General features: G+C 43.0%; 1 protein-coding gene across 2 annotated transcripts in view; it reads right to left on the bottom strand.

Moving 5' to 3' along the window:
• Positions 1 to 1,896: 1,896 nt before the first annotated feature.
• Positions 1,897 to 19,489, bottom strand: part of fgfr3 (fibroblast growth factor receptor 3) — an 89,531-nt gene continuing 71,938 nt past the window's right edge. Inside the window, exons 10-18 of one of the 2 annotated variants that reach the window (XM_061744474.1) lie at positions 16,279 to 16,424; positions 16,055 to 16,176; positions 14,816 to 14,926; positions 14,524 to 14,714; positions 11,499 to 11,621; positions 9,268 to 9,338; positions 6,459 to 6,596; positions 5,233 to 5,338; positions 1,897 to 2,490 (exon numbers count right to left, since the gene is read on the bottom strand). In XM_061744474.1, the coding sequence (XP_061600458.1) occupies positions 2,326 to 2,490; positions 5,233 to 5,338; positions 6,459 to 6,596; positions 9,268 to 9,338; positions 11,499 to 11,621; positions 14,524 to 14,714; positions 14,816 to 14,926; positions 16,055 to 16,176; positions 16,279 to 16,424 (1,173 nt within the window). In that variant the 3' untranslated portion in view covers positions 1,897 to 2,325. Of the gene's footprint in view, positions 2,491 to 5,232; positions 5,339 to 6,458; positions 6,597 to 9,267; positions 9,339 to 11,498; positions 11,622 to 14,523; positions 14,715 to 14,815; positions 14,927 to 16,054; positions 16,177 to 16,278; positions 16,428 to 19,489 lie in introns of both variants that reach the window. The other variant, XM_061744473.1, reaches the window with a different exon arrangement.

Here is a 19,489-nt window from a genome sequence, read left to right on the forward strand (position 1 = left end):
GGCCGGAGTTTTCAGAACCGATCGTTTTTGGTGACTTTGAGCCAAAACGCATGAAAACACCACCATTTTTGCTACGTGGAAACGGGCCTGAGAAGCTCCTGGGATATTTTTTCATTCCACATGGCCCCGTCTAGCTCTCTCTGGGTATTTTCCTCAGCCACCAGGTTTAAGAAGGTTTCCACCTCGGAATTTGACCACCGAACAGATTTCTGTGCTGCCATCGTTCTTCAAAAAAAATTAATAAGAAGCCGCGAGTCGCTCTTGAAATGATGCACTGCAAAAACTCAAAGTCTTACCAGGAATATTTGTCTTATTTCTATTTAGTTAAAATGTCTCATTTTTAGTCAAAAAATCTCAATACACTTAAAACAAGAGTCATTACCAGAAAAATAACTTATTTGACAATTTTCACCTTTTTCAAGTAAATTTTCACTTGAAATAAGTAGAAAAATCTGCCAGTGGTACAAGATTTATCTTCTCATTACAAGCAAAAAAAATCTTGTTCCACTGGCAGATTTTTCTACTTATTTTAAGTGAAAATCTACTTGAAATAGGTGAAAATTGACATTTGACATTGACATTGAAAAAATTAAATTTTAACTAGAAATAAGACAAATATTCTTGTTAAGATTTTGAGTTTTTGCAGTGTGTCACATCCTGACTCAGACGTCTGACTCCAACCCCCCGACCAATCAGTGGTCTGTAGTGTGATGATGTCAGATACAGCCGACTCAGCAGCTTAGAACCTCAGCAGAATAGTTACAGAAAAGTATCTACTCGGCACGTTAGACCCCTAGTGGAGAAGCACAAAACCGAGTTGAGTCGGGCTGAGTAAGTACTAGTGGAAAAGCGCCAAAATAGTCCTGGTAGGAAAAGTAGCGCTTGATCGCTGGTGTTTTCACGTGTCTGGGAACTGGAGTCCTGATCCGGTGACTATTCAGTTCAGTCAGTTCCTCTACCGCTTCTGCTCGGAAAAAATAACGTACAGTTGAAAAAAATACACCTAAAAGTACCCGAGCGCTCCTGAACTCCGTCATTTATCCCAGCCTGAATAATGAAACACTATCTGGTTTGGTTTTCTTGAGAAGGTTCTCTGAAGGCTTCGTATAATCCACTGCTGAAGCCGATGTTGCAGATAGAAAAGGTGTCGCTCCGGTGTTTTGAGGCACGGGTACCGTATTTATTTCTTGCCCAGCAAGAGTTAATCGCCGCTTTGATACAGCGAGCGTTAACTTTCCAAAGCAGAAGCAGAACTGGGAGGAAGCGTCCAGCTTTCCTTCAGCCTACACATCCTTCCCTGGCTGCTGGATCACACACCAAAACAAAATATCAAGAAAAAACACGCTCGTCTTTGTGTTTGTCATACATTCTTAGCTTTTTCAAACTGTAAAGGAACCGATAAAAAGATGGATCCACACCTCCGAGAGTCTGCCAGTATCATCGCAGTTCTGTTGTAAAATAAGTTACAAAAAAGTTGAAATAAAAATCTTTGTGTACAGTACTAAAATCCTAAACTAGACCTTTTAAACTTAAGAACCACATGTCAGTCTATAAATAGCTTTACAAATATACATGTTAATTATTCAAATAAACCTTTTTCTGTATCACTTTAAATGATTAAATGTTTTACACAGTCATGACAGTGTCTTCCATCCTCAAATAGCTTGAAAATGTTATGTTTTTGTCTTTTGAGTCCATGACGGTGGACAGCAATATGATACATATCTGCATTTATATTTACAATAAAAGACTTTGAAGATATATAAAAGAGTCCTCCAAACATCGCTGCTCTTACAAGTAAATGGCCCTGAAACTGCCCCTGACGTGAGAATGAGAATCTCCTTGTGCGGCTGAAACCCCACCGGTGCTTGCATGGCGCTCTGGAGACAACGTTCCTCTGATTTCACCGATTTCTGTTCTGGATCACGACCGCGGCCGTGATCTCAGGGCTCTGCAGACGAGAGGACAACGCCGCTCCCCCGCCACCGTTTCCTCCTCTCACATCCTTCTGAGTTCAGGTTCAGGAAGTAGAAAACCCCTTAGGCACGGAATGGTTTCTCCCCAACACGCTGTCCGTAAGAAAAGACTGGCCCGAGTACAAAAATATACTTTCATTTTGAAAAGAAGAAAAAAACAAACATGGGTCAACAACCACAAAAAAAAAAAGAAAAAGATCCTTCAACGTTGACTTTGGGAGACGAGGAAAAGGAAGAAGCTGTTTGAGTGTAGGAGAGCTGGAGAGCTGTGGAAGTATTGCATGCTGAGTTTGTGTCTCCGGGTCTCTGAGAGGAGGCTAACGTCCGTCCAGCAGCCCCGGCGCGGGGTTTATGTCCTGATCACGCCGTTGCTGGGCGGCTGCTTGGGAAGACAGGGCTCGTCGGGCAGCGGGTCGTGGGCGAACACGGAGTCGTCCCCCGAGGAGCAGGTGCTGTTGGAGTCCTGGCAGGTGGGGGAGTACTGCTCGAAGGGAACCGACAGGTCCAGGTACTCCTGAGGAGAGAGAGCACACGGGTTACAGCTCTGTTAGTTCACACGCTACCGGCAGACACGCTCCTTCTTCCATGCAACTTTTAAATTAGTGAATTTCTTAAATGTTAAACAGAGGGTGGTGCAGACCAAAATGGTCATTGCAAATAAAATAGTAAACAGAACTGCGCCTCCCTATCTTGCTGACCTTTTTAACCCAGTGAGAGCCGTGCATACACACAACTACGGTGGCTGACAAGGGCCAAACGCACTGCAACGGCCTCAGTTAAGGAAAACGGCTTCAAGTACAGAAACGATTCAAATTCACAAACTCAAAACGAGGTACAAAAAGAGGAACGTGGTGCAAATGAATAAACGTGCTGCAAAAAACAAAGACAAATGCAGAATCATCAAACACGCTGCAAATAGAGAAACGATGCAAACACAAAACGATATAAAACAAGAAACCATCTTCAAAAGAGGTTTAGAATTAGGTGTTTACATGGTCATTTTTTATCATTTTAAATCGGATTCAATTTTAATTCGGAATTAAAGAGGAATTAAACTTCCCATGTAAACGCAGCCAATAACGATGGTTGCTTAGCAACAAGCTGAGAACGGCCAATGAGCTTCAGCAGCAGCGCAAGAACGGGAACTTTGATGAATCGTTCATTACAGTCTCAGATATAATCCATGGTGGCATGTCGGTTTAGAAGACTCTTTTTTGCCCAGAAGAAAAATAAGAAACAACAACGACCCATAACTATGTTCTTCTCTGGAAAAAACACACCTGCACCGCAGCTTTAGAAGAAAAAGACGCTACAGAGTCGGGATGCAGCAGCATCAGAAGAACAGGGAAATACACACCAGTCACTATTTGTCCTAATGTACTTAGTGTATTTTTTTTCATAATCATTTTTCATTTTCTCTCGTTCAAATCCAGTTAATCGTGTCGTGGTGGGGCTGATCTCCACAATTTGAAGCCTTGTATAATAATTGTAAAAAAAAAAAAAAAAAGGTTGCTACTTTGCGGATTTCACTTATCACAGGTTCTTTTTGGAACGAAACCCCTGCTAAAACCAGGGATTACTGTACAGAAAAGTGACGTCCAAACACAAGGTGTCCACTCTGACCCCGAGTCCTCCCTCAGCGAGGCCTCATTTCTAATTAGCTGCTGGGGATTCACTTTAAAGATGCTGCACAGAATCTCTTGAAAGGTACAAAAAAAGAAAAAGCTGAGAGCTTTTCCCGTCGTCCAGGGAGACTGGCACTCAGCCTGCCATTAGTCTAAAATGATCTTTACACATATCTACTACGCAGATCATAAAAATGTCATAAGAAAACTAATGTGTTCAGGAGGAATAAAATGATTCTTTTTTGTAATTTATGAGCCATTAATGACATTTTTGTGTAAAAGCACTGATTCATGTAGCTTGTGAAGGCGTCCCATCCATCGTGCTGCAGTGCTGGGTGGCCGGCTGCAGGCCTGCCTGCCAACGGGCCTCCCCTCCCCCGGACGGGGGGGCGGTGCGTGGGTCCGTACGTCTGTACATCTGTACGCTTCCACCCGTATCTCACTGCTGCTTTTACAGCCCCAGCTCCACCACAACAGACTGTAAACCCTCTAAACCCCCTGCAACCCAACCTGCCTTCGTCTCAAACAGCTGTCTGCATCATTCCTGCACGCCGTGGCCTCAGTACAACACGGCTGTGAAGTTGGGAGTTCACATCGTAAGATATCGTTGCATAACCAAAATATACCCATGCTTTAGTTTCCTTAAGGGCGCCAAGATTTGTCCATTACAGTAATCCCTGGTTTTTACGTTCCAAAAAGAACCCGTGATAAGGGAAATCCGCGAAGTAGCAACCTTTTTTTTTTTTTTACAATTATTATACAAGGCTTCAAATTGTGGAGATCAGCCCCGCCACGACCCGAGTAACTGGATTTAAAGAGGAGAAAATGAAAAATGATTATGAAAAATATACAGTAATACAGTAGGATAAATAGTGACTGGTGTGTATTTCACTGCTCTTCTGATGCTGCTGATCCTGACTCGCTCTGTAGAGTCTTTTTATCCTAAAGCCGCGGTGCAGGGGTGTTTTTTCCAGAGAAGAACATAGTTATGGGTCGTTGTTGTCGCTCTTTTTTCTTCTGGGTAAAAAGATTGTTATAAACCGACATGCCACCATGGATTATATCTGAGACTGTAATGAACGATTCATCAAAGGTCCTGTTCTTGAGCTGCTGCTAAAGCTCATTGGTCGTTCTCAGCTTGTTGCTAAGCAACCAACGTTATTGACACAGGAAGTGAAGAAGCTGAAATTTTCACACTCACATTTAACATTAAAACTAAAATTGCAAGTGAATCTTCAAATGTATTTTGAGTAAAATAATTCGTCATCAACAGCCGTCTATCAACGTCATACGTCATCATGGATCACTTGTCAACAGAGCAGTAATCCTACAGCCTAAACATGAGCAGGAGTTATTAACACCAAAGTGGAGCGATAAAATGCAAAGAAAAAGAAAAAAGGGAGGAAGAAAAATGCCAAATTGCCCAAGCTAGACGCATATTCTGTTGGCCCTAATCCTTGTTGTTAGCAGAGATTCATCCCCGGGGATGAATGACGGGAGGCTCCAGGCTCCGGGCCCGGTCACCTGCCCCGGCTACCCCCCCATCCCCCCTCTATGCAGTGCTAGGACACGCAGGGCCCAGGAAGAGCTTCTGTCAGGAGTCTGTGAACAACCAGTGCAGGGAGACTCACATCTGTGGAGGTCATGGACAGGACCCGGTCGTGATCCTCCACCAGCTGCCTGAACGTGGGCCGCTGGGACGGCACGGCGTGCCAGCACTCCCTCATGATCATGTACCTGGAACCACACAAACATTCATCAGGGGACCGGGGACACTCACCGCTTTAATGCTAGGAAACAAACAGCTCTGGAATAGATACAGATTAAACTTATTTAATCATTATTACATAAATAAATAATGTAGATAGTGTATGGGTATGTGTACATATATTATATATATATATATATATATATATATATATATATATATATATATATATATATATATATATATATATATATATGAATGAGTGAAAGAATATTGATATCTATATAGATATATAATATAAATAAATTAATATTTATTAAAAATGGTTATTGGTGCAAACTATGATAACTATACATTGTTTGAATTGGTTGACGTTATAAAATGTATGAATATGTATTGTTTTTATTTATATCTAAATGTTAAACAGAATGACTTTTTATTTATTATTTATTTTCTGTTTTTCCTTTCTTTTTTTATATGCTACTTTTTTTATATGCTACCAACTTAAGCATAATACCTCATACTGTGCAATATTCTTTCATCCGTTCATGTGCATTATTCTCTCATTCATTCATGTTCATAGTGTATATATATTTACGTTTCCTGTTTCTTATTTTGTTGTTTACATAGTCTTTACACGTGTGCACTTTTATGGAGCTGCTGCCTGATCTCATTGTACCAGTATAATGATAATAAAGGCTTTCTATTCTATTCTATTCTATTCTATTCTATTCTATTCTATTCTATTCTATTCTATTCTATTCTATTCTATTCTATTCTACCTCTTTAGGTTTGCTTTTAATGTTTTGTTGTAATGTAGTGTGTATGTAGCTGCAGTTTGGCTGTAGCTAATGGGGATAAACTCTAAACCGCCCCTTGGCCAGGTAACACCTGTACCTGTACCAGGTAACCACCTGTACCTGACCAGGTAACACCTGTACCTGACCAGGTAACCACCTGTACCTGACCAGGTAACACCTGTACCTGACCAGGTAACACCTGTACCTGTACCAGGTAACCACCTGTACCTGACCAGGTAACCACCTGTACCTGACCAAGGGGCCGCTGAGTGCAGATCTGATCACATCCATGGTTTTCAGTTATCTGTAACAATGTTTGATCCAATCAAGCAGACGTAGAGATGCGTACAGTTCATGTGTGCAGTTGGCCGGCTTGTCCATGCGGTGTCCCTCCTTCAGCAGCTTGAACAGCTCCTCCACGGGGATCCCCGGGTACGGGGAGCCCCCCAGGGTGAAGATCTCCCACAGCAGCACCCCGTACGACCACCTGGTGCACAAAACAGACCATTACTGACACAGCACTGGGGGCTTTTCCTTCCCCTGGTATCAATCCATCTCTCTGGGGGGGATTATTGATCTCAAATCACGTTCACTGCTCTCAGTTTATAAATGAAATGCTTATTGTCTGAGACAGGGGGTCAATATTAGTGAAAGAGATCCTCTCTTCAATGCCCACGCTGAAGCTAGAGGGGACAGACGGGTGTCAGTCCCTTTGGAAGGCAGAGGATGATCTAAAGTATCAGCCTCTGGTTTGACCCCATGTAGCAGCTTCCCAGAAAAGAAAGCAATGCTTCATTTTAAAAGTCACAGTATTATGGATCATTAAAGTTTCTAATGGAGCTTTTCCACTAGTACCTACTCAGCCCGACTCCACTCGCCTTTCCCTCGTTTCTTTTCAATACCCAGATCAGAAGTAGGAGGTTGGAGAAGCTGCTGTGATGTATTTGATTGTGTATCTAAATGAAGAAGACAACAACACTAAAGATGTAGAACCTGGAGGAGATGATAAATGTGCTGCTGGGTCTGTGGCTCGTGTTTGATATCAAGTTAAAAAATGAAAGTGAGAGAAACTTCAAGCAGCTACGCTTTTTTTTTTTTTTGTTAGTTCGTCTCTGTGCTGCTGAAAAGTCAGCTGGAGCCGTGAGCAGCTATGAAGAGACAGAGATCCTGGTAGATCTGGTTGTTCCTTATCTCCGTCTAGATCCTTTTTAATTCTCTCCTCAGCACCAGGTTTATGAACATCTGACCCTCAGAGTTGGATCATCAAACAGACTTTTGCTGGTTGAATAAAATGAACAAGAATCCGTCAGAGTCTCTTTCTCTGATTTCCTCCTCCTGACTCAGACGTCTGACTCCAACCCCCCGACCAATCGGTGGCCTGTAGTGTGATGATGTCAGATACAGCCGACTCAGCCACTTAGAACCTCAGGAGAATAGTTACAGAGAAGTATCTACTCGGCACGTTAGACCCCTAGTGGAAAAGAACCAAACTGAGTGGAGTGAGGATGAGTAGGTACTAGTGGAAAAGCACATTGCCACATCAGTGATAGAAGCCCTGCCGCCCAGGCCAAGCGTTTGGTCCTGTCCACACGGTTCCTGTGACGGTGTCAGCGGCACGTTCCTCAGGTGGAGGATCCATCAGACCCCGGGCCTGGGCCCAAACCTCCACCTCCACCGTCCCTGGCTCTCTGGGATGGAGCAGCCCGGCGCCCCTGAAGCTGCTCAAGGGAAACCCCAGCTCCACGGCGCTGGCGGGGGGAGCTAACGCAGGAATAAAAAGGTCTGCGTCGGCGCTACGGGACACAGTGTATCTAGGAAAAACAAAGCAGAACTATAAAGCAGCTCTCCAACGCCGCCGCTGCCAGCTTTGTGTCTGCAGTTGTAAATATTTGAGGAGGAGCGCCGAGCATAAATCTGACGGCGTGAAATGTGATTTCAGTTCTGACGCCTCCTGACTCTGCAGCCAGCGTTTGTTATTAATGCCTCTGTTGTGGATCTGTGATGAATCCATCCAACTCTTTCCCCGTCATATTGCGTGAAAAGCAACGGTGGGTTTAGAGTGAGCTCCCCCCCCCCTCGGGAACTCAGAGTGACTACTGTATAACGGGAGGAGGAGGACGCTAATCCAGACCTGCTGAAACAACAGAGCGGTGATGCTGCCCTCGGAACCTCAGCCCTCGGCCCGTTCACAAGGCCGGTCCCGCTGACGGGCCGCAGCGTCTGGCTGGAGCTGGAGGGGAAGAGGCGGTTTCAGGGGTTTGCAGTCACTGAAGGACTTGTGGCGCTTCTCCACCAGGGGTCTAACGTGCTGAGTAGATACTTTTTATGTAACTATTCTTCTAAGTTCTAAGCAGCTTGGTCGGCTGTATCTGACATCATCACACTACAGGCCACCGATTGGTCGGGGGGTTGGAGTCAGACGTCATTTCATTTTATTCAACCAGCAATGGCAGCAAAAGTCTGTTTCATGATCCAACTCTGAGGTGCAGATGTTCATAAACCTGGTGCTGAGGAGAGAATTAAAAAGGGATCTAGAGGCGATAAGGAACGACCAGATCTACCAGGAGCTCTGTCTCTTCATAGCTGCTCACGACTCCAGCTGACTTTTCAGCAGCGCTACAGACAAGCCACAGATCCAGCAGCACATCTATCATCTCCTCCAGGTTCTACATCTTTAGTGTTGTTGTCTTCTTCATTTAGATACACAATCAAATACGTCACAGCAGCTTCACTCAACCTCCTACTTCTGCTCCAGGTGCTGAATTGTTATGGAAAAGAAACCAGGCCGAGTTGAGATGAGTAGAGCCGAGTAGGTTCTAGTGGAAAAGTGCCATTGGTGACTGGACCTGGCTCGTCCTTCAGCCGCAGCACCAGGGAGTCCGGTGGTAAATGTCTGGTTATTGCCCCGCCCCCTCAGCGCCTGCTCCGGGCTGATGGATTTACGCTGATAAAACAACATTAAGATGCGTCTGTCTGTCTCAGGACGGTGGAGCGAGAGAGAGGCCGGCGAGGGAACGCTGGGATCCCTGGTTCACACGCAGCAGTCCTGCGTTGACGCTAACGCGCTCAGTCACAGCTGCATTCCTGCGCGGCTACAGCAGCTCCACATGAGCGGGCCGCCGGCATGCGACAGCGGCCGGCCGTTTGTGCAAACTCACACATCGCTCTGGTGCGTGTAGACCCGGTCGAACAGCGCCTCCGGGGCCATCCATTTCACGGGAAGACGACCCTGGAACAACAGAGGGAGAGCAGAAGCGCGGCCGTCAGCACAACCGTTCTGTACACCGTGAACAGTAAAACATACAACAAAACATACAACAAAACATACAACACGCAGACACCTCCTGCCTGATGATGTCCCTGAAGTCCAGGCACAGAAACATGGATTTGTGGTTCCCATTTTGTATCAGGTAATGTTGGATTTTTGGGTAGCTAACGTTAAACGGTCAAATCATAAAGTTCAGTGTCCTCATCACTTTAATTTCTACAACAAATCCTGCCTTGAAGTCGGACCAAGCGTCAAGAATTTTGTAAGCCTTCAAGCTTTGCTTCCTGTATTTCCCCGGCGTAGAAATTAAGTACATATAAATATCAGGAAACTGGATTCGTGGCCAAATATTAATGTCCATGGACCACTGGTTCTTGGTAACTGTACCAAATATCAATGTCCATGGACCACTGGTTCTTGGTAACTGTACCAAATATTAATGTCCATGGACCACTGGTTCTTGGTAACTGTACCAAATATTAATGTCCATGGACCACTGGTTCTTGGGGTAACTGTACCAAATATTAATGTCCATGGACCACTGGTTCTTGGTAACTGTACCAAATATTAATGTCCATGGACCACTGGTTCTTGGGGTAACTGTACCAAATATTAATGTCCATGGACCACTGGTTCTTGGGGTAACTGTACGGGTCACTGTCAAGTCCAACTGCCTTTAATTTAAGCTGATAATCGGCTGTTATCCCGTCTTCTCCACTAGTTGCAGCCATTTCTGCCACTCTACAGACCTTCTATATTTACAGCCGAATCGTCCCTCTATGAGGGATATTAGTTTCTGATTCAGTCTGTTTCTGATTCAGCAGAGCAGCTTCAGACAGAGTCTGGCTTCAGGCAGCACCGCAGCACCGAGACAGAAGCGATACAGAAGCGAGCAGGTTCCTGAACGATGCTCATCGGCACGTCAGCTCAGGTTAAGCATCACTTCTGCTGCTGGCTGATTTAAAGCCTTTGATGCTCTGGATCCCAGAATCAACCATCAACCTGGGATTGGAGCTGCACAGTGAAGGTTTGCATTGCTGAATGAGCTGGACCTCATCGCTATCATCACAACTACGCTTGATGGGACTCACTACCAGCTCAGAGCGAGACAACAGCTGGATGCAATCCAACTTTCTTCAGCTGAATAAAGACGAGACACAAATAGTAGCTGAAGAAAGAAAGGACAGAGAGAGGACTGATCCTGGATGGCAACTTAAGCTCCGTGCTCTGTAGGGGGTGTGGGGGTCTGAGGGGGTAAAAGTGATAAAGCACCACGCAAAGTTATATATATATATATATATATATATATATATATATATATATATATATATATATATATATATATATATATATATAAGCCCTGAATGCAGGCATTGTGATGTAGAATTGTCAAATTGGTTTGATTCACTGCACGAATCGGCACAGATTACTTTTGTAATACTGTATTCACTGCAAAAACTCAAAATCTTACCAGGAATATTTGTCTTATTTCTAGTTAAAATGTCTCATTTTTAGTCAAAAAATCTCATTACACTTAAAACGAGAGTCATTACCAGAAAAATAACTTGTTATTTGACAATTTTCATCTGTTTCAAGTAAATTTTCACTTGAAATAAGTAGAAAAATCTGCCAGTGGAACAAGATTTAACTTCTTATTACAAGCAAAAAAAGTCTTGTTAAGATTTTGAGTTTTTGCAGTGTTTGACCTGGTCTTTGTACATTTTGAACGTATAGAAACGTAATTCTTGCCATTGTAAGAATGAGATGTACCTGCTGGATCTACTGCCCTTACTTTTTTAACAACTCATGCTTTTTATCATTTTACCTCTTTTCTTATCATTTTATTTCATTGTATTCGTTCTTTACTGTTTAATTGTGTCTTGCCACTTTTAATGTTGATGTAAAGCACTTTGAATTACCTTGTGTTGAATTGTGCTATACAAATAAACTTGCCTTGCCTTGTGCTGTTCTTATGGATTTCATTCCTACTTTGAATTGCCCCTGAGCTTGAAATATGCTACATAAATGATATTGTCAAGCACAGCTCCTCTTTTGGAAGATAAAACAACATGTGACGCTGCTAGATGAGGTGTCTCCATGTCCTGACGGGATGGGACTCACATTGGTGGTCTTCTTGTAGTAGTCTATGTTGTGCACATCTCTGGCCAGCCCGAAGTCAGCGATCTTCATCACGTTGTCGTCCGTTACGAGGACGTTCCTGGCCGCCAGGTCTCTGTGGATGCACTGCAGAGGAGGATTGAAAACACAAGTTCAGCACGCGCGTTACACTCGCAAACACATTCCTTCAGACACTCACGCAGCCAGTACTGGAGTTGAGGGGGGATGAGGGGGGATGAGGGGGGATGGCATCCCCCCCTGAAATAAAAACGGTCCAAATCACCTGTAAAACTGCCATCCCCCCTTTCCATCCCTTATGTCATTTCATCAATGAATGTGGTTTTACTGCTATTTCAACATTTAGAGTCATCACCAGAAAAATAACACCAGAAAAATAACACATGGGAAATAACTTATTTGACACTTTTCACCTGTTTCAAGTAAATTTTTCAATTGAAATAAGTAGAAAAATCTGGGGCAAGATTTATCTCCTCATTACAAGCAAAAAAATCTTGTTCCACTGGCAGATTTTTCTACTTATTTCAAGTGAAAATCTACTTGAAACAGGTGAAAATTGTTGTTTTTTCCAGTGATGAGTCTTGTTTTAAGTGTAATGAGATTTTTTTTACTAAAAATGAGACATTTTAACTAGAAATAAGACAAATATTCTTGTTAAGATTTTGAGTTTTTGCAGTGATCCATTTTACTTATCCTGTGAAGGACAGAATCATATTGATAAGTTCAGAAAAGTGTTTTTTATTGTTGTGTTTTGATGTATTTGATGTAAGCCCAGTGGATATTTAAAGCTTACAGAAGGCTGCATTTAACTGCTGCTATGTCATTCCTGCAGTATTTCTGCAGGTGTTTTGGTCACTGCTATTATTTGTAATATGTTATATTATTTTTAATCAGCACAAATTATCTGTCCCCACATGATAAAATCCACCATCCCCCCTGATTTTACTTTACAACTAGAGTACTGCATGCAGGACAGCGTTGGCTTCACCGTCTGCAGCAAACGTGCGTGTAAAGCGGCGGCCAGGCGTTTTCCTGGCGTTTTCCTGGCCGCCCCTAACGTGGACGACAGATTAGCGGGAGAGCGGAGTCTGACGCGTGCACTTAATGAGCTAGAGGTGTCTGGGGTGACGATGGCCAAGATAAAGTCAGAGGAGAGTCAGGCTCAGTGCAGTCCGTCGGGGGTTCTGGGGAACCAGCTACCACAACTTTAAAGGTTTGGCTTCTAAAAACCCGTTAATCAACATTTCACGCACGAGCACGTGCACAAACCTTCCATATAATCTAAACCGTCAATTAATGTTTTTCCAGGCTCTTAATCGCGTCAACCGTTCCGACTGACTGAGGTCTAAATTAAAGCCTACGGGGCCTGAGCTCATTCCCACTTCTACTTCCAGTCCCAGCCGCCCAAAGAAAACAGCCATCACTCAGGAGGAGCGGCGCAGCGCTGCCGTCCGCACACAGACAAATCAATTCACTTAAACCGACTGAAACTGCAGTGAAAGACGGATCTAAATCCTCGTCTAAACATCTAAAGTGTGTAAAGGGAGAAGGAACCGTCGCTTTGTCTTCATACATTCTTCCAGAGGGGAACCTTCAGGACCTTCTACGCCTTCAGAGAAGGCCTAAAGAAAATAATAAATAATAATAAATGTAATAATAATAAAGTATTCAATAAAAAAAAAATATATATTTTTTTTTTATTTATATCTTTTTTTTATTTATATCTAATTTATTTTAATACAATATATTTAACAGATTTTCTCTCATCTATGTTCTAAAATTGAGTTTACTGTCAAGTTCATGTCCTGAAAACCTGTTATCCAATCAGAATGGTCTGTCTCTATTAAGGCCCGGTTAGCTGCTCATTCATTGGTCAGGACTTCACCAATCCCGGGGAAGGCCCAGCTATGTGTTTTGGTGTGGAAAATTGACGGGAAAATCCACCAATCACGGTTTGATTTCAAGTGGGCGGGAATAAAACTAAAGATCGTTGGCCTTCATGAAGTCCAACATCAAATCTCTGCAGGTGAGAGACGGTTGAGAGACGGAGTTAAATGGCGGAAGACGAGAGTGACGTTGTGGCTAGCTTGATAGCATCGCCTTTTTCAATGCTGAGAATGTTTCTTGTTGCAGAGAATGTTATTGACGTTATGGTCTATTTGTTTACATTCTTGTCATCGTTAATTAGGGCCCGAGCACTGACAGTGTGAAGGCCCTAATGTATCTGTAGGAATTTTCCTTTTCCTTATTTTTCTTCTTCCGACGAAAGGAGGGCCTTTTTTCCCCCTAAACGTGCCCCAAAAGTCACCAAATTTTGAACACAAGTCAGGCCTGGTGAAAAATGTGATATTTAATGGTTTGCATTAATGGGCGTGGCCTAACGGCTCAACAGCGCCCCCTAGAAAACTTTGTGCCTCAAGCCCCACAATACGGTTTGACGTACATGCACGAAAATCGCTACACACCTGTATCATGCTTAAAGAAAAGCCATGGCCGAAACCCAACAGGAAATCGGCAATTTTGAATTAATCGTGTAATTTTGACGCAATTTATGCCATTCCTTCAGCAGTTAATACGGCCTGAACCGTAACGTGCACCCAGACATCAAAATGTGCGTCTCCATCCTGCAACGACGCGCATTACTTTTCCCAGTCAAAAGCGTTACCGTGGCGACGATAGACGCCAAAATCTGGCGTCATCTGATTGGTCCATACAGAAAAAACTTCGTGCCTCAAGCCCCATAATACGGTTTGACGTACATTAACGACAATCTGTACACACCTGTATCCTGTCGCAACTTAAAGAAAAGTCTCTTGGTGCCATGGCCGAAACCTAACAGGAAGTCGGCCATTTTGAACATTTTGAATTAATCGTGTAATTTTGGCGCAATTTATGGCTTTCCTAATACGGCCCGAACCGTAACGTTATACATCAAAATATGCGTCTACATCCTGCAACGACGCACATTACTTTTCGCAACTCAGGACAAAGCGCAACTGCTGTGGCTGACCTTTTGTGAGGCGAGGTACTCCATGCCCCGGGCCACCTGGTAGGCGCAGGACACCAGGTCCTTGAACGTGAGCTGCTCGTCGGGGATCTTGCAGGTGTCGAACGAGTAGTCCATGCCCGGGGGCCGCCGCGCCCGCAGGTACTCCCGCAGGTTCCCTTTAGAGGCGAACTCCACCAGCACGTACAGGGGCCCTGCAGGACACAGGGAGGACAGCACCGCCGTGAGACGGGGACTCCTCACCCAACGGGGACTCCTGACCAACCGGCTCCTCCCTCCTCGGCCGGGGACTCACCGTCTTGTGTGCACGCTCCCAGCAGGTTGATGATGTTTTTGTGTTTGCCTATCATCTTCATCATCTCCATCTCGGACACCAGGTCAGACAGATCCTTATCTGTTGCGTCATCTGCGGTGAGAGAGCACAGTCAGCCGGGCGGAACAATGGAGAGCTTTATTAAAGACAAAAAGAGGACTGCAAAAACTCAAAATCTTAACAAGAATATTTGTCTTATTTCTAGTTAAAATGTCTCATTTTTAGTCAAACAAATCTCATTACACTTAAAACAAGTGTCATTACCAGAAAAATAACTTATTTGGCCATTTTCACCTGTTTCAAGTAGATTTTCAATTAAAATAAGTGGAAAAATCTGCCAGTGGAACAAGATTTTTTTTGCTTGTAATAAGAAGATAAATCTTGTTCCACTGGCAGATTTTTCTACTGATTTTAAGTGAAAATTTTCTTCAAAAAGGTGAAAATTGTCAAATAATTTCTGGTAATTACTTTTAAGTGTAATGAGATTTTTTGACTAAAAATAAGACATTTTAACTAGAAATAAGATAAATATTCTTGGTAAGATTTTGAGTTTTTGCAGCGAGCAGGACGAAGGTGTGTGCAGGAAAACATGGGGCATCACGGTGCAAAAGCAGACAACGCTGGAAAGCAGCTTGCAAAAAAGGCATTTTGATCCCACTTAGGAAGGGGATATTTTTTGAGCCTTTTATTTTCCTCCATATGAGGTTAGACATAATCAGATGGAAAATGTAACTGACCAATGCACTTCTTGTACAATGTTTGTGACGCATATGGTTCATTGTTTTACTTTGAGCTGCTTAAAAAAACAAGGAATCTTAAGTTAGTATTTACAAGTGTAAAGTTGGGACTACATTGTGTTTGTATTTATGAAAGAATGTTACATTCAGGTCAAAAGTGTGTTTTTTGTGGAAAGTTGAATAAACATTGGCATAAAGCAGCATATTTGCCCTTATGTTGTTAACAGTATTAAAAACATTTAAAAAATACCTAAAGGTAATTTAGAACAGCAAAAAACGGATGAATAAATGTGCGATTAATGGCGAGTTAACTATGGACAACATGTGATTAATCGCGATTAAAAAAATGAATCGTTTGAAAGCCCTAGTAATAACTGCTCGGGGGTCATGTTCTGGGTTTCTGGAAAGATCCTAGAGACAACGTCTGTTGTAATAGACGCTATATAAATCAAATTTGATTGAATTGAATTGAATTGTTTCCCACCTTTCAGCATCTTGGCTGCGACGGTGAGCGGCTTGTTGGGCTTCTCCTTGTCGATGCCGACGGCCTCAGCCATGACCACCTGTCCGAAGCATCCCTCCCCCAGAGGTTTCCCCAGGGTCAGCCTGGAACCACAACACAGCACGTTCACGGGTTAGATTCTGGCTTCAGGAACCGGTGAAACCGTCCGTGAGCTCTGAAACCTGCCACGCGGCGCTGGCTCTCACCGCGTCCGGGGAAACTCCCACTTGGGGTCGGAGGGCAGCTCCAGCTCCGACACGTTGGCCAGCATGGGCCCGTCGCTGGAGGACAGGCGGGCGATCCGCACCAGGGGGGTGTTGGAGTTCATGGACGAGTTGGAATCCAAGGACACCTGCTTGGGTCCAAAAAAAAGAGGATCTGTTATAGTCTCTGAAGGAAATGAGCTCAGGAGCTTAGACGAGGAGACAGAGGAGAGGAGAAGGCCTGACACACACACCAAACTAACTTCCAACTCAGTTTCTTTGTCAGTGCTTCAACGTGGTGATTTGTGAGTAAACCATGTCCACATTCAGACAACACAAAGAAGATGGATCTTTTTCTGTCCCTGCAGGACCAGAGAGCAGACGCCCAAACATCTGAGTCACGCGGTGCGTCCCAAATGCCATACTAAACAGTAGATACTCAAAAAGTATACTTAAGCTCGGCACACTTTTGAGTAAATATCAGTAGTATGCATTAATTGGGACGTACTACTCAGAGCCACACGTCACTTCCTGCCGTTGGGAGGGGGAGTTGTTACCATGGTAACAACTCCTGTCACAGCAGCAGTAGCAGCACCGCTCTGCTCTTTCCCCTTTATCCTGGCCCAAACAAGATGACATTATATAATATTATTATATACAAATATTGATTCTTGTTGCATCTATTTATGTTGATATATTCTCTGAGGGGAAAAATAAAAGGGTTATAGAGTAGATGGTAAGATTTTGAAACGCTTCAAAGTTGAAAGCAAAACTTGAATGCTTTTACCTTTAGGCAAGGAATGATTGCATCAAACATAAGAATGCAAAAACTTTTAATTCATTTCAAAGCACGAGTGTTAAACAAGTGAAAAAAGAGGTGTGTTGAAGTAATTTCAACAGACAAAGAGAAAAAGAAAAAAAGGACATTTTAATGAAAAAGTGTCGAACACTCAGCTACTTAGGAGATTATTTGGTCACACCTAGTCTTCTTGTTTGTCTTCTTTTCTCTTTTGAACAAATCATAACCATAAGCTGACCCACATGTTCACAAGATCTGTAATAAAGGCAGTTATTTAACTATAAAAAAAATTATATACCAATATTATAATATTAATATTATTATTATACTTAATATTATACTTACCGTATGACATATAAGTATCTGCAGCACTTAGCAACCAAACACCGCTGCATTGCATTGTGGGAAGTTTCTGCTTAGCTAGTGTCCATCAATCCATACTAATACATTTCTCTGGAATAAGTATGGATAGTTCATACTATTGTGTACGTCACATGTGTCGGACACACAAAAAAATCTCACATACTGTTTTTGCTACTCATTAGGATGGAAGGATGGGATTTCAGACGCAGCTTTGGTCGTGGCGCTCTCAGCTCGCTCTCCCAGAACAACCGCCTGACTTTAACACCGACTTTCCCGGCGTGGCTGCGACTGCACGGGAGGGAGCACGAGGTGCCGGTGTTCTGCCATTTTTTGCTGCTTTGCCAAAAAATGCTACCTAATGGTTTTCTACCTTTGTAGAGCTACAATTTTACTGTGTTTTACTCCCTAAACCACTTCCTTGTTGCTTGCCAGGCCGTTATTGTAAATAAGAATGTTCTTAATGACCTGCCTGGCTAAATAAAGACGAATGACTGAATGAATATCAAATAAAGCGATATAATTGTTTTTTTTCCCCTCTTTATCGTATAATGTTCACTAAGTGTAATGCGATTCATGTCATGGGTCGTGTATTTTGAAGGATCAAATACTCAACATTCCATATTATCCATTTAGCGTGGCAATCCAACTTTGAAAATCGAGTGGTAGCAGAAATGGTCAGAACACCGGAGCTGAGCGGAGGAGAGAGGAGATGGGAGGTGAGAGGACGTCTCTATCCTCCAATCAGCCCTCTCTGACCGCTGGGGGCAGCTGATGCAGCTGATGCTGCTGATGCCGCGGTCGGGTTTGTGAGCGCGTCCTGCAACAAGCCAGTCCCCTTACCAGACTTCTTGACGGCAGGAAAATGAGAAAAATGCTGTGAAGCTAAAAAAAAAGAAAATTCTGAGGCATGAAAAGTAATATCTGACGGAACATGCCAGGAGGTTTACTGGAGATTTAGCCAGAGTTATGAAAAAGAAAGGAGAGAACTGGGAGATTATAAATATGAAGCAAAGATTACAGAAAAATGCAATAAGAACTTTTCTTTTCTTTTTTCCTTGTCCTACCTCATAAGACTGTTTATATGAGGGTACAGAAGCAAACCCTCTTTTAGGTCACAATTAGAGCAGAAGTCTTCAATCTAACAACATGTCTCGTGTAACAGGAATAAATGTATGATTTTATAATGCTTACTGCTAAAACCTACTTTTTCTTTTCAAGGAATGAAATAATGATTTTCAAGTAAATGTTTGCATATCTGAGAATGCGGCTTGTGGGTTTTGAGGAGAATAACAAGCCTTCAATCATGCAGCTGGAAAGTTGGAGTTTGCAGCAAACAAGTCCGCCGTGGTTTGTCCAGCAGCGCCGGGCTGGACGGATCATCAGAAACCCTCCGAACTGCAGACGTTAACCAAACCCTCGCATCCACGACACAGAAACAAACACGCTGGACTCTCACCACCTCCAGCACAGCAGCACAGGACACGACTGCAACATCCAGCTCAGCACATCACACTAAACTCCTCTGACACCTATTACATGGATTTGTTACTGGGGCACAAATTAGAGCCATTTTGCATTTTACATCTTTACCTAAGAAACAAAACTCTTTTTGTTTTTTTCTCTTTTTATTCTTTTTTTTTCTTTTTTCTTTTTTTTTCTCTTTTTTCCTTTTTTTTCTTCCTTTTTCCTTTCCTTTTTAATCTCGACATTTCGACTTTTTTCTTAACATTTCGACTTTTGTCTCGAGATTGTACTTCAACATTAATCTCGACATTTCAACTTTTTTCTTGACATTTCAACTTTTTTTTCGACATTTCAACTTTTTTCTTGACATTTCGACTTTTTTCTCGGAGTGCATAATGAAAAAAATGAGGCTAACAACAGTTGAACAACGTCACAAACCTGTTTAACACCAGGTTAAACGCTAAACCTGGGCCAGGCTAGCGACAGTGCCAACGGCCCATTGTTCCCACGCAATTAAACATCCTGAATTACTTCATGAACTTTGGAGTTAGTTTAGTTACATTTAGAAGTTTCACAAAGTTTCTAAAA

This window comes from Cololabis saira, chromosome 16 (genome assembly GCF_033807715.1).
Source record: "Cololabis saira isolate AMF1-May2022 chromosome 16, fColSai1.1, whole genome shotgun sequence".
Taxonomy (NCBI): Eukaryota; Metazoa; Chordata; class Actinopteri; order Beloniformes; family Belonidae; genus Cololabis; species Cololabis saira.